Below are 13,270 nucleotides of genomic sequence, written 5' to 3' on the forward strand. Positions count from 1 at the left end.
AACAATCTATTTACACTAGGAGAAAGAGCGTTGAACTATCTAGAAAAAGGCAAGAAATGGGCCACTGAATAAAGTAAGTCAAACTGCTGATCTCAGAAAACAATTCTGTGCACCTCAAAGTCTCTTTTTTCATAAACCCTCATTTTAAATTCTGTAAGGGGACTGGCTAAAATTTAGCCGTGATGTCAATAAGGACTTTGTCATGCGACAAAGCAGACGGGCAGCAGAAATAGGAGGAAAAGGCCCAATTACTGAATTATCATAACAACCAAACCCCATCATTTTGCTAGGGAACAAAACATGTAAGAAGATTGCACAGTTCAAGTTCAGAATAGTTAAACATAGGAAAAGTTAGATTTAGCATTATATGTTTTGCTGAATAACTCTAAACGGTTTTAAAGAGATAATATTGACACACCACTGCTACTAACTAATTATGCAGTTACAGATTGTGTTCCCTTCTCCCCTCTCCTTACTGATGGACATTTGTCTCAGTAAGGCAAATAGAGCCAAGCAATAACATCCAAGCACAATGACACCAGGGCAAGAAGACTGGCTACAGGAAGTTACCTTCGCAATGCGGATGCCATTGATCCACTGGTGTAGAGTTCTTACATCATCACAGCAAAGATACTTGATATACTGGGATTTCTTCTGAATCTGAGGATGCTGCAGAAAAATTGTTAATCCTCATCAATTTTATAGCTAGGAATGCAAAGAAAGCCATTTATGTGATGAGGTCTAGAAAGAAAAACTTACTGCTGGAAGCTCTTGAATGGTGGTCTGTATTTTGAGCCAACTTTAAAAATGTATGAGAGTACTTCAGGAGGTGTGGGGGGGAATTGCTTTACATGCAAATTGGTGGTCTCTCCAGTGAGCATTCATTTCAGGTTTGAAATATTAGTAATTGGTGAATCTTCTAGTATTTTAGTGTTGTGGTTGCTCTGAACCCCTAAGGATCTTCTGAAATGTTTTTACTGAACATTCTCAGCTTGTAAAAACCGTTCCTGAACACAAGCAAGAGACTGCCAAAGGGCTGTCTCCTGTTACCGCTCTATGGACTAAACCACCACCTGAGTCACAAAGCTAATATTTCACCTTCCTCTCACACCAAAACACATGGGGGGGGAAAACACACACACGGGGGAAAACAAACACACTGGCCTTCTATGCTTTTTCATGGCTTGGGTGAGACACTCAACAGATGAGACACTGTCAAGCACAATTTCTTTTATTTTCAGCTTCTAAAGCCTTCATGGTCCCTGCTCTACTGAAACAGGGATAACATCTAGAATACTTGCTGTTCCCACACGTGTATATAAGACAGATAAAACACGGTACTTATCATTTTACGAGTCAAATAAGAAACATATATTTTTCAAAATCAAACAGTAGAAACCATTCTGGATGGATTAGTGAGCTGCTTACTGTCCGTTCTGTAAAAGTCAAATATCTCACAGCTGTCAGGGCAACTGTGAATATTCAATCTCTTATTATTTCCTCTATCGGCTTACAGTTCAATGATACAGAGTTCTGCTAGATGATTATAGGTATTTTAAGTTTTCCTGAAGACTGTCTCAAACATATAAAAAAAAATTTAATCTCTTTTCAAAATATTTTCTCTTGCTATGTCTTCCAAACAATTATTTTACAATGAACATTAACATGTTCAATTCCATAACCAGAATATATCCAACTGACTTCATTATGATTTTAGATCACTGCTTTTATTTTTTTACTACAAGCCTATTTTGTTTACATGTTATATGACAAAAAAGAGTCTACAGAAGCACAGACAATTATGTCCCCAATCAGCCACCTTTTTCTAGGACTTAATCTAAAATTTCATTGTATATAAATAAAAGAACCTCTCAGAAATCTAACATTTAGAACCAAGGAGTTAATATTATAAACTAGCATACAGAAGTCATATTTAACAATAGTACAGCAAATTCTTGCACAGTAGAAGAAAGCACCTACCTGAAATTAGTGTTTCAAGGAGTATTATTTTGCTGAATCTGATTTGTTATAAGGCACACAGTTACCAGAGAGACAGAAAGATTTTAGCATTATGCTTTAGTGCGAGAGGAACAATTAAACAGACTGGGACGTGTCAGCCTGGAAGGAAGATGATTCAGAGCAATGTAGCAAAAGTTTACAAAGTAATGAGTGGTATGGAGACAGGGAAAAACTGTTCACTGGTTCTTCCTAGTCAAGAACTAGTGAAAATGAAACAGAAAGCAACTGATAGTTCAGGAACAAGGAAGAGTATACTTCTGCATTTAACCTGTATCCAGCTGCCAGAGGAAAATAAAGGGGGATTCCTGGGGTCCCCAAAGAGATGGGGCATACCCAAGGAGTAAGAATGCACCCAGGACTGTTGAACAGCCAAGATCTACCTCCCGGCTCCCTGAATTTCTAAAGGCTGGAAGAGTGTTCTGCGGAAGTATCTCTGCAAGACTGCCCTGTTATTTTTCTCTAAGCAGCTGATCAAGGCCACTGCAAGAGGAACCTAGTGCTTGATGAACCCAGTAAAGCCATTCCTCTGTTGCTCTCTCTTATCTTTTTTCCCATCCCACCATGCAACCTGCACATGGATCAGCTGGCAGGAGGCAATCTGCCAGCTAGATGGGGAAGAAAGAAATTGCAGAGTCATTTCTTCCCTCTGCACTAATCCTCTCATGGCATTTTCAGCATTTTTCATGGATTTTACTGTCAAGTGGGGTCATTACACCAACTCCACAGACAGTGTAGTTACACATACCTTTTTCCTTGTCACTGTAATTTATGGTAATTTAGATTTCTCATGTACTGAGCTAAAACAATTCAGAGATTCACCCTGAAAGTTGACAGGCATAGCTTTCCAACTGTTACATTACTACAAGAAATGTTTCCTACATTATAATCTTTCCCTACATTAATATTGTGTTAACTAGTTCTATGAATTATTTCCTACCTGCTCACAATTAGCAAGCGTGCTTATTTGAAGGGACTAAGCATATTGCAGAAGTGTTTGATTCTCTTTAAATGCTCTTTTTAGTACGAGAATTTTTAAAACAATTAACAAGTTACCTTTAGCACTAAACAGTAGTCTGTCGGTGCTTTGTACTTGTTCCGATAGTCCTGCCCATAGTAAACGTTTACATGATCAAGCTGTAGAAAGCACACGAGATCCCGTGATACCTATCAAATACAAAAATACTCAGTTACAAAATATCTGGATAAGAAAACCATACTTCTGCCAAAATCAGTCTCATATTAAGATCTACTGTTAATACAAGGTCTAATTAAGGTCTAATATTAGCATCAGTCTGACACTAAGATTACCAATACAACAAGAAGATACAGACATGCATAAAATCCTTACATCAGATGCTCATTTTGAACCAGGATATCTTTTTTCGAATTCAGTTTGGCTTTTTGTGTTTTATTTGCATTTTACCATTTGACAACATTTTAACCAGGCTGCTATGTTTATTCATAGTTGCCACCCAGAGAAAGTAAATAGGACTAGCTGAGCAGGAACTTGTTAACAACTCCTGATTGCTTTTCATCTTGGTAATAATCAAGGTGTCCAAATTCCAGTGCAGCCATGCGTATAACTCTATAAACATTTGGCACTGATTGTAGGGGCACAGAATTTTAACAGGGTATCTTGTGTATAGATTGTTCTAACGAAGCGAAGGACTGTAGAGATAACGCGTGAGAGGTATTCAGCTGTAAAGCGAGCTGATGCACTAGTAGAGCACAGGGATAATTTCCTCTTGACTGCCATCTGTGCGGAAAGTGCACTCCTGTGTTATGGAGCAGTTGAAGCCTTGAAGACTCATTCACAACCATATTCCAACACTGAAGTTATAATGCATTTTTAGCATCTTTCCATTTAATTTTTATTACAGAAACATACAGAACAGTAACAAGTGATACTGAAGAAATGGTACGGTATGTACCAGTTTCAGAAAATGTAGCACAAATTGGTCTGGAAAGAATCCCATTTATATGAACTAAATAAAATCAGTAAAATTTGGAAGACTGATTGTGGAGTTTTTCTGATATTTTCCGATTGGCATTTGCAGTGCATCTAGGTCCTTCATCTGAATTCTACTTGAGAAAAGAGAGCCGCTTAACTCCACCAATCCTTTTTTTCCCCAGGCATTTCTGAACACCTAACCCAAGCTCACCCAATGGTTCTTCCGCATTTTTAAATTTGGGATTAGACTGTTCGCATTAAGTGTTACTATGGTAATATATAGTACACTTGTATGATAAAGCAGTACTTTTAATTATGGGATAGCTCTCTAAGCAAGGGTACAGCTAAGCCAAAATTCAAGGCTCACTCTTGCACACACATGATTTACCAGCAATATGCATTTTTCCCCAACCTGTGGAAGCTGATTGTTGCCTGACAGCAAGCTGAGATTAGATGACAATTTTTCAGGAAAATTGCTTTAAAATAATATACCTTTGCTTTCCCTTTAGGGACATAGTAGATTCCAGAAGCTCGAAGAAGAAAGTAACGTTTTTTCCAAGACTTCTTACCATCTTCTTTCAGCCACAAAACTCCCTCAATTTCTGGCACTGTTACAGAACTTCCACAGAAACATTCCTGCAGATAATCACAGTGGTTTGGGAAAGATAGAAAGAGACAGAACTTACAGCATGCAATATATTTTTTTTAATGACTGAATTAACTGAATTGAGAATCCTATAGTTCGACATTCTTTATCTAAGGAATGCAAATGTAACAAGGACAGCTCTTTCCCCATGCAGTAGTATGACTTAGAGATTAACTGTAGAAGCTAGAAAGTAATTCAGACATAACACCATAGGGGATCTTAGCATTTTCCCAGAGCAAGAATGACAACAAAAACGTTAACTACTGAAAAGACTTTTTAACCACCGCTCATCAGTAATAGAACCCCCAACAGCTTTACTGGCCTTAAAGGCACAAGGTCACCTTACAGATACAGGCTCATAAATCGGAGTACACACAAAATCTAATCACATATCCATCAGACGTAGCTATAATCCATTGCATGTGTACTTTGCTGCTACTAACTGCCAACTCTACAACTTCTCTTAAGGTTCTATTTATAAAAAGCTAATAGAGGAAAAACAAATGCTCTAAGCACATTCCAGATTAACATGCAGCATCGAGATTTATCAGTAATCCAAGAAGATAAGAGGAATTAGGTAGCATTACAACTCTCTCTGTGTCACGGCTCTAAGCAACTTTTCAATCCACAGCATCCAGATAATCACTTACTAAAACCTGCATTAATAATTTAGTAAAATCATGTATATGCTACTTATAAACAGAAACGTATTATTAAGTATAATCCAAAATTAAACATTCAAAAAACTTATTTTTTTGTGTAACTATTGAAATCATAATCATTATTCTAGAAATCAAGTGGAGGCTATGACACTTCAGCATGGGCATGTCTCTATAAAAATGGCACAAAACCAACTATGTGGTTTTCAGCTCTTGGAGGTTCTATTTACTGTTTGCTTTATCTGTTTCACACCTACTTTTATTGTTGCCCTTAGCTCTATAAACTATTTAATATGTTCAGTTTTAGCTGACTTCCTTTACTCTCACACTTTTTTATATTTAATTTTTAGTGGTTTATTTTAAAATGCAGTTGAAACCATTTTTTCTTCTTTGCTTACTAATACAATTAATAATATTATCATAGACAAGTCACTGACATGATGCTATAGAATTTTGTAGAGCGTAATGATTTAAAGAGTGCTATTAAAAAAAAAAAATCCCTATCACCACAGATCAAAAGACAGGTAATAGTTCTGCAAGTTTCAACTGTGTTTATGCACAGTTACAGATACCCTGATTTTGGTATCACAGTGCATAATATTTTGAGTATTTAAAAAATATACACATTTTTATAAACTGATCTAATCTGAAACAGGTTAGCAGTAAAATAGCCATTTATTCAGAAACAACACATTCCATTCTCAATTTTCCCAGAACCTTTTAGAGTTTAGCTTCAAACTTAGAAATGACCCCTGTGGCCTTTTTGCTTTGGCGGTCTTACCTCTAGCAGCACCTCTTTATTTCTGTCTGCCATCTCAGAGGTTTCTTTTTTCCCCAGAAGATAGTTCTGTAACGAGAGAAGAAGAAAGCTCAGCATTTCTATAGGTATTCTGAAATGAAGCCAAACAGCACTTCTTGTTTACCTTTTTATACCAGTAGGAAAAAACAGCTGCTGTCTAAGAAAGATACATTAATGCAACAAAAATTTGTAGTCCAACTGAAACGATCTGTCAAACTGCTGAAAAACACATAGAATAAGTTATAACCACCTTTTCCAGAAATATCAATCAGGCCATACTTCTATCCTATGTAACAGCCTCATAACAACACTGTCCTGGCTTTCCACAAAACAAACAACTAATTGGTACAATGTATCCAGAAATAAAAAATATTATGAACCTGAAAATCCCATAATAAAAAGAGTATAAAGAAAAACCCATGGGCCTTTAAACTCGTCATATCCTGCCATTATTTATGTATTTTGAAAGAAGCACACACAGAAGTAATATACTTCTTTCCTCCTTACCTGGCAGTTTCTCTGAATAAAAATATTTATTTTTCATGAAGAACTACCAAATACATGTCTTCTTAAAAGGAACCCTAACTATGCATAGGTACTGTACCAAAAGTATATAAACTTCTTATTTAATAAAAGGTTCTTGTACTCTTCCCCAGTTTGGAAAGGACTGGGCCATGAAAATCTTTCTCTTCCTATTCTCTAGCTCTTTCTGAAAAAAACCCCAATATTCATGAAGTTTAGCCAGACCAAGGTTTTAAACACCTTAAAGCATGGGTTTTATGCTGGTGACTCATTCTTAGCGACAGTGTCTACAATATGTAGTGGTAGTAAGTGTTTACCCACTATGTGGTTTTAAAAAGATATTAGGGTTTTGCTGCTTCATCACAAAACACTTGAATAAGATCTGGTTTTCAATTCTTGCTGAAAAAAATTAATTACATGGATAGTGTCGCAATGGATGGGCATGCAAAACTGATACCCAGTTTGCTAGTGAAACAGGGAGACCGGATCCAAGAAATAACCACATAGATACCATATGAATATAAAAATGACCCCCAAAGGCAATACAGTAGCTAAGAGTGAAGAGGGAGATCTAGGGATACTATATACAGTTCTTTCCAATTCCAAATTCTTCAGAGAGTCTTTTTCTGCTTTTTACTTCTGTTTTCATTTCCACTTTCCTCCACCCCCTTATGATACTGGACCACTGCCAGAGGAAATTCTAGAGGAAATGTCCATCAGCACCACTCAATAATCCGGTCCTGAAAGAGAAGCGGGACCTTTTGTTTCCTAAGGAGGGAACAGGAAACACAGGCGAATAAAGGCAGGTCCCAGCTTCCCCTGGGAGGGGCACACTCTCTTTTCCAGACTTGCCATTTGACCACTGAGTGGCTATCCCATTTGATGCTGTTTCCCTTCTTGCCAGCGAAGTAAGAACGCACAGTGGAGAGGTACAGTAATATATCAACAACTTTCCTGTAGATTTGAGTATGTGAACAGCACTAAGTATTGGTGCAGATGCCATGAAACTGCTTGCCTTCGTCTCTATTAGAACTACTCACGAACACATTAGAAAACAGATTGCTTCAGCTCATGCTTTTCTGGTAGGGACTTGCCTTTGCACCAACCACAACGTGCACTGTGGATGTACACGGTGCTGAAAAGTAAAGTTGCTCTGTGTTTTTGTATATACGCTAATTGCAAAATAAAAGTATTGAAAGGAGTGCTACCAAAAGAAGTCTGAAACTGCAATCAGGCATGTGTGCCCCCCACCCACCCAACATGAACTTCAGGCTTACCTGGGGATTTTTGAAAAGTGCATATTTCTCTATACGTTCCACAAACATTAGTTTGTTCTGACTGTCTCTTGTCCAGTTCAGAAGATTTTCAACTAAATTTTCATGATCTTCAAAGATCCTTTCTGCAGTAATAACAAAAGAGCAAATACATTTGATTCTGTCATATTTTGCAATAGTCATTATGTTTTACTCTATAGTCATATCTGGGAGACAGGGTACTTAAGGAAAGAAAGTACAGTTCAAGGTCTAATATAATGGGGGAAAAAGCTTACAAAGCACTCAGAAATGAAAAGACTGCAGTCAACTTTCAAATGTGCCAGGTTTAATTATTTTATACATACTCGCTCACACTCTCACTCCCCTCTCTTCAGGCTTACAGTTCCATCAATAAATAAAGTGTAAATATGTACCTGACAAAGCTTACAGTCCCACATTAACACAACAGACTCAAATGCCAGTGTCTGAAGTGCTATCAGTACAAATAAAAAGGCTACCACATCTGTAACTACTCTGGTCCACACAGCCCCTGGAAGAATTTATTAGATGGCTTTTTCAGTACGAAATCCGTTTCTACATCCCCCATCACTATCTCACTGAAAACTGACACTGCCCATTTCTTACAATTTATCTTGCTGGATAAATGCTGCATCAATAAGGGCTTCAGAGAACACTGAGCTTTGACTCTGTTGAAATGGTTATCATCAGTACAGGATACTGAAAACAGGCAAAGGAGGAGAGAGGGGAAAAAAAAGGAGCAAAATTTACTGAAATGGTAAAGAAATATCTGAAAATCCCTATTCTAATATAAATAAAAAAGAATATATCTTTGGGAGACCACTGGATCAACTTTCTCATTGAAAAGACACTGAAGTAGAATCTTGCTTTCTTCAATTTGTTCCCTCTTCATACATGCCACACAGTGGCACTTCGCAAATTATTTCTTTCAGAATCCTTTGGGACTTGCCTGATCTTTCATTAGCATCTGAAAGCAGGGCATGATTTACATTTTATTTCACAAAATTAATTACACTGCATTATTATAGAGGGCATATGGCATTGATCACATTCAGACCTACAAGCTATCACTAATGAAGACCAAGATGACAGATGACACCTTAATATCTTCAGTAATTAAGAATACTAAACAGAGTGTATCATCTGTTGGGAATGAATTAGGGTTTGATATGACAAAGGCACAACACAGGACATTACTGCACATGAGGTCTCAGAAAGATCTAAGAAGCTTTCAAAGTTACAACTCATGACTTGCCATCAAGCTCCATCAGCAACACAGCAATACTGTCTTCCAAGAAAGTAAAAAAGGTATTTAACAGAAGAACAAAACCAAATAGACTTCAGATAGCTGTGATACAAAAGCTTAAATCTCACTGCAGCCTCATTAGGGAAAACAGATAGCTTTCAAAATGTATCAGCTGCTACTTCAGGAAGAACAATAACTAAACTGAAGTATGAAGCAACATATTCATAGAATATACATGTACCTATAATTTGTAAAACAACATTTAATGCAATGTTTCTATTATTAAATCTACTCTCTAAATTGAAAACATTATAGCTCCTGGGTACTTCATACACTCATTCTGCTCTAACAATAAAAATGAAAACACTCTGTCCCATGCAAAAGAAACCTGCTTTCCAGCTTTGTTTCTGCTACAAACCTGCTGAGTAACCCTGGGAAAAGCGTTTCATTGTGTCCACTTCTACATTTGTGAAATGGAAATAACAACATGAGCTCTGCCGAAAAGTGCTTGGAAAGTTACCAGTTAAATCATTAGATTGTAACAGGTGGTCTTGTATTTCAAGTGCACCTACCTAATTCAGGCTCCTTATAAAAACTAGTTACCTATGCACATTTGAAGCAAACAACGTAAATGCAAAGACAATCAGGAAATCCACAGGTCCCACCTGTTTCTCTGCAGAGTTTGTTAGCTTAATGCTATCACGGCATTTTATTGCACTCAATGCAATCAATGAACAACCAACTGGCAAGCCAATATGGTAAAACATACTCCGAAGGTGTAAAGGCCTTGGAAATCCTGTGTCTTCCTAAACTGCCTAGCTAAAGGAAAATCCTCTGATAAAGGAGTTTCTTCCTCTTTTACATAGGTATTGCCAGAAAAATTGTTTGGAAAGATGAATCACTGCAAGATAATGCAATACAATACACAATAGCACAAAAGGTGAAGGGTTTGTTGTAATTATTTTTTCTTTTCTTCTTTGAGTTCCAGTATAAAATATCTAAGCAAACAGGTTGCATTTTGGATTGTCTTCTTAAAAAATACATATGTGAACTCTGTGAAAGATTATCAGGTGCCCTACCAAGGATCAGGGAAGGTCAAAGTGAAAAATACAAGGACATTTAATTCTGCCCTCTTGCAACTCTCTTCGGTTTTTCTGTCTCCTAGTTGTCATGCTGTATTCTGAATTAAAAACCCAGCAATTATAATAGATTTCATTCTTTAGTTTGAAGCTCTTCCAACACAAGAGTCAAATTCTATTAGTCCCAGTACACCACTTGAGGCCATACAGTGGAGCATGCATATACTGACTAACCACCACCAACAAAAGAGATTTGTTAACCCTGGTTTTCATTTCACAATAATCTTAATTCAGTGACAGTGTTAATTTTGATAAATATCAGTTTCTGTATGCAGCCTAGCTCTTTGTTTCTGTTTTAACAGAAACTGAAAATATTTTCCCACTTCTTTTTCCTTCTATCATCTCCAGCCTACAGAGTGAATGGGAGCATCTTATGGAAGCAAACCTAGGATGGGAAAGGCCCCAGTGAGTCTTGGGTCCAGGACTCTGCTACATACAGGCTCATAGATAGAAACAACAAATTATTGCAGAACTAATTAGATTATTTATTTCTATTATTCTCATTGGTAAAATGTTACAGAATTACATGTTTGATTTTTATAAACCTAAACTGTGTTCATGCAGAGTATATGCAAATTATTTCTGGTTTTGAAATTGGGCAAATTTAAGGTTTCATTTAGTAAAATTTTAAGGATTTAAGCCAAGTAAGATGTTATTTTTCATGTGAAAGCTAGGAAGATCCAAATGACACCTTGTTCCTTATAACAGCCTTCTTTGTCTAACAATAAGCAAGGTTAACCTGCTACATTGCCTGAAACAGGAAAGACTTGACCAAAATGGAGAGGAAATATTCATTTGCACTTTAATTTGAAATCAAGGCATTTGGGTTCAGTTCTGGGCTTCTCTGTAGTCAAAAGGCAAGGCGCTTAACAGCTCTGTGAAGCAATTATTCATCAGTAATGTAGATTAATAGTAATATTTTTCTTTCACTTGTTTTCTTCTTTTCCATTTAGATGCTAAATTCTTTGGCAACAGGAACAACTTGAATTGTGGTAGCTGCAACGCAACATAAAGGAGTTTTAAGTGCTCTTAGAGCCACATAATGCCAACCACATTAAAAATATTTAATAGAAAAAAATATAGATAGCTTCTTGTAATAAGAGCTTTTAGGAACAGTACAAAATACTATTTAGAAACAGGGAGATGCACGGTAACTTTTTTATTCCTTACCTCTTTCTTGTGCATCGTGACACATCAAGACCAATAGGCTCAGTGACTGGACATTACTAAAATTCCTATACAACACCTTACAATTCAGGCATGTTTTTAATATGAAAGAAGAAAATATTCTCAGGTAATTTTGAAGCAGTGTGTAGTAAAGTTCTATAAGCTGTGGCTGAAGAACTGAAGTCTGAACATTGACTAGCAAAGTCACAATGACAAAACAGCATTCCTAGCATGGGATGATGAACATTACGAAAATTAATATTTAAATCATTCTGAAGACACAAATATGGACAATTATTACATCAATAGATAATAATCATAAATGTTTATAATTATTACTTACCCATTTGCAATTCAGAGATGGTTTCTACCAATGACCAGTCTAAACTGTAACCACAATGTGATTTGTCCATCAAATTGTCTAGTACTTGTCTCACTGTCTGCCTCTCATCCACCATCATTGTTTTTGAGCTGTCATCAGACATGTGGACTCTGATCACCAACTAATGGGCAGAAAAGTAAGAGAGAAACAAGAGAGATTAACTTCCTGCACGTAAACTACATTTTAAGTAAAAACAGATTTTTTTTCTTCAAATTCTGTTAAAATAACATGAAATATTAAGATCAATCAAAATTCCCCCTCCAAATGTAAAGAGCCATAAATGATGGTTGCCTCCTGGACAGTTACCAAAGACACTGTTTTCTTTCTGTGTAAGAGGGTATAAAAAAAAGTCTTCATAATGCAATGGCTATGTGCTCTAACTTTGTGTTAAGGAGGAGAAAATCATTCCTGCCTAACTGTCCTGTTATGATGAATAAAGTATCTCTGTGCCAATCTTTCTCATACATCTAGGTGGCAGTGCAAGAGTTCTGCATAAACTTAGATATAATCAGATTTTTTTCAAATTTGCAAGTCAAGCTTTCTGCCTGCTTCCTTTGCATTTTCTAAAAATACTGATTATATAAAGACTATACCTATTTTAAATCTTCTGTTATTGGGTAGTATGGAGAATTACTGCAAAACAAACCTGCCTGTAAAACACACTGAATTTTCAGCCACTAATAAGGTCACTGTGCAGAAAGAAAAAAATGCAACCATTTTCTCAACTAATCGCAAAACTGAAAAGACTATAGATTCTTCTTGCCACTCATTATGCCATTTGCTTCCTTTTTACACATCACTCAGCTGGCAAAGTTAAAATACACTCATTATAACACACTAGTTGACTTGTTAAATCCCATCCTCCAGTCAGGATGTTTTGCAGCTTTTGATTTATAAATGCTAAATGTATAAGACATTCTAAGTTACTGAAAAGCTTTACAATTAAAGTAGAAAGTCTAATTTGGAAGTAATGCTTTTACTGTTTGATATTGCATGAAGTATTGTCATTAGACTTTCTACATCTGGTAACCTCTGTCTGTAATCTGGAATGCTAGTTTTCAGTCTACCATAGAAAAATCCTGTTAGGCATAGTGAGAAAGGGTCTGTAAAGAAAACAGATCTAAATTTTAAATTTGAGACTGCTTAATAGACAAAGACAATCTCAGGAGGCTGGATTTTCAAGTCAGGCGTGGGTGGAAGTCTTCTAAATGTGCAGCTGGTTGCAAAATAAACCATTCTTTAAGAAAAACATAAGGTTATTCAATATGCTAGGATTTCTTGTTTAGGTCCAGTCTAGATTAGAAAGTACATTATCACTGAAAATCAGAACATTAAAGAAACAGTGCTCCTCTACAGAAAAATGAAGTGTAAAAAGAAGCCCTTTTTCTATTATTAGGACAACTTTAGGGTAATAGACAAAAATGAGTAGAATTTTGTGTGCATTTTCC

At 36.4% G+C, this 13,270-nt stretch overlaps 1 protein-coding gene across 4 annotated transcripts in view; it reads right to left on the reverse strand.

Annotated features, from left to right (window-relative positions):
* Positions 1 to 13,270, reverse strand: part of RAPH1 (Ras association (RalGDS/AF-6) and pleckstrin homology domains 1) — a 98,885-nt gene that overhangs the window by 8,837 nt on the left and 76,778 nt on the right. For all 4 annotated transcript variants that reach the window (XM_067298766.1, XM_067298765.1, XM_067298764.1 and 1 more), the window contains 6 exons: positions 11,784 to 11,943; positions 7,874 to 7,995; positions 6,057 to 6,122; positions 4,463 to 4,606; positions 3,073 to 3,183; positions 571 to 669 (listed from right to left, as the gene is read on the reverse strand). In XM_067298766.1, the coding sequence (XP_067154867.1) occupies positions 571 to 669; positions 3,073 to 3,183; positions 4,463 to 4,606; positions 6,057 to 6,122; positions 7,874 to 7,995; positions 11,784 to 11,943 (702 nt within the window). The remainder of the gene's footprint in view (positions 1 to 570; positions 670 to 3,072; positions 3,184 to 4,462; positions 4,607 to 6,056; positions 6,123 to 7,873; positions 7,996 to 11,783; positions 11,944 to 13,270) is intronic.

This window comes from Apteryx mantelli, chromosome 6, assembly GCF_036417845.1.
Source record: "Apteryx mantelli isolate bAptMan1 chromosome 6, bAptMan1.hap1, whole genome shotgun sequence".
Taxonomy (NCBI): Eukaryota; Metazoa; Chordata; class Aves; order Apterygiformes; family Apterygidae; genus Apteryx; species Apteryx mantelli.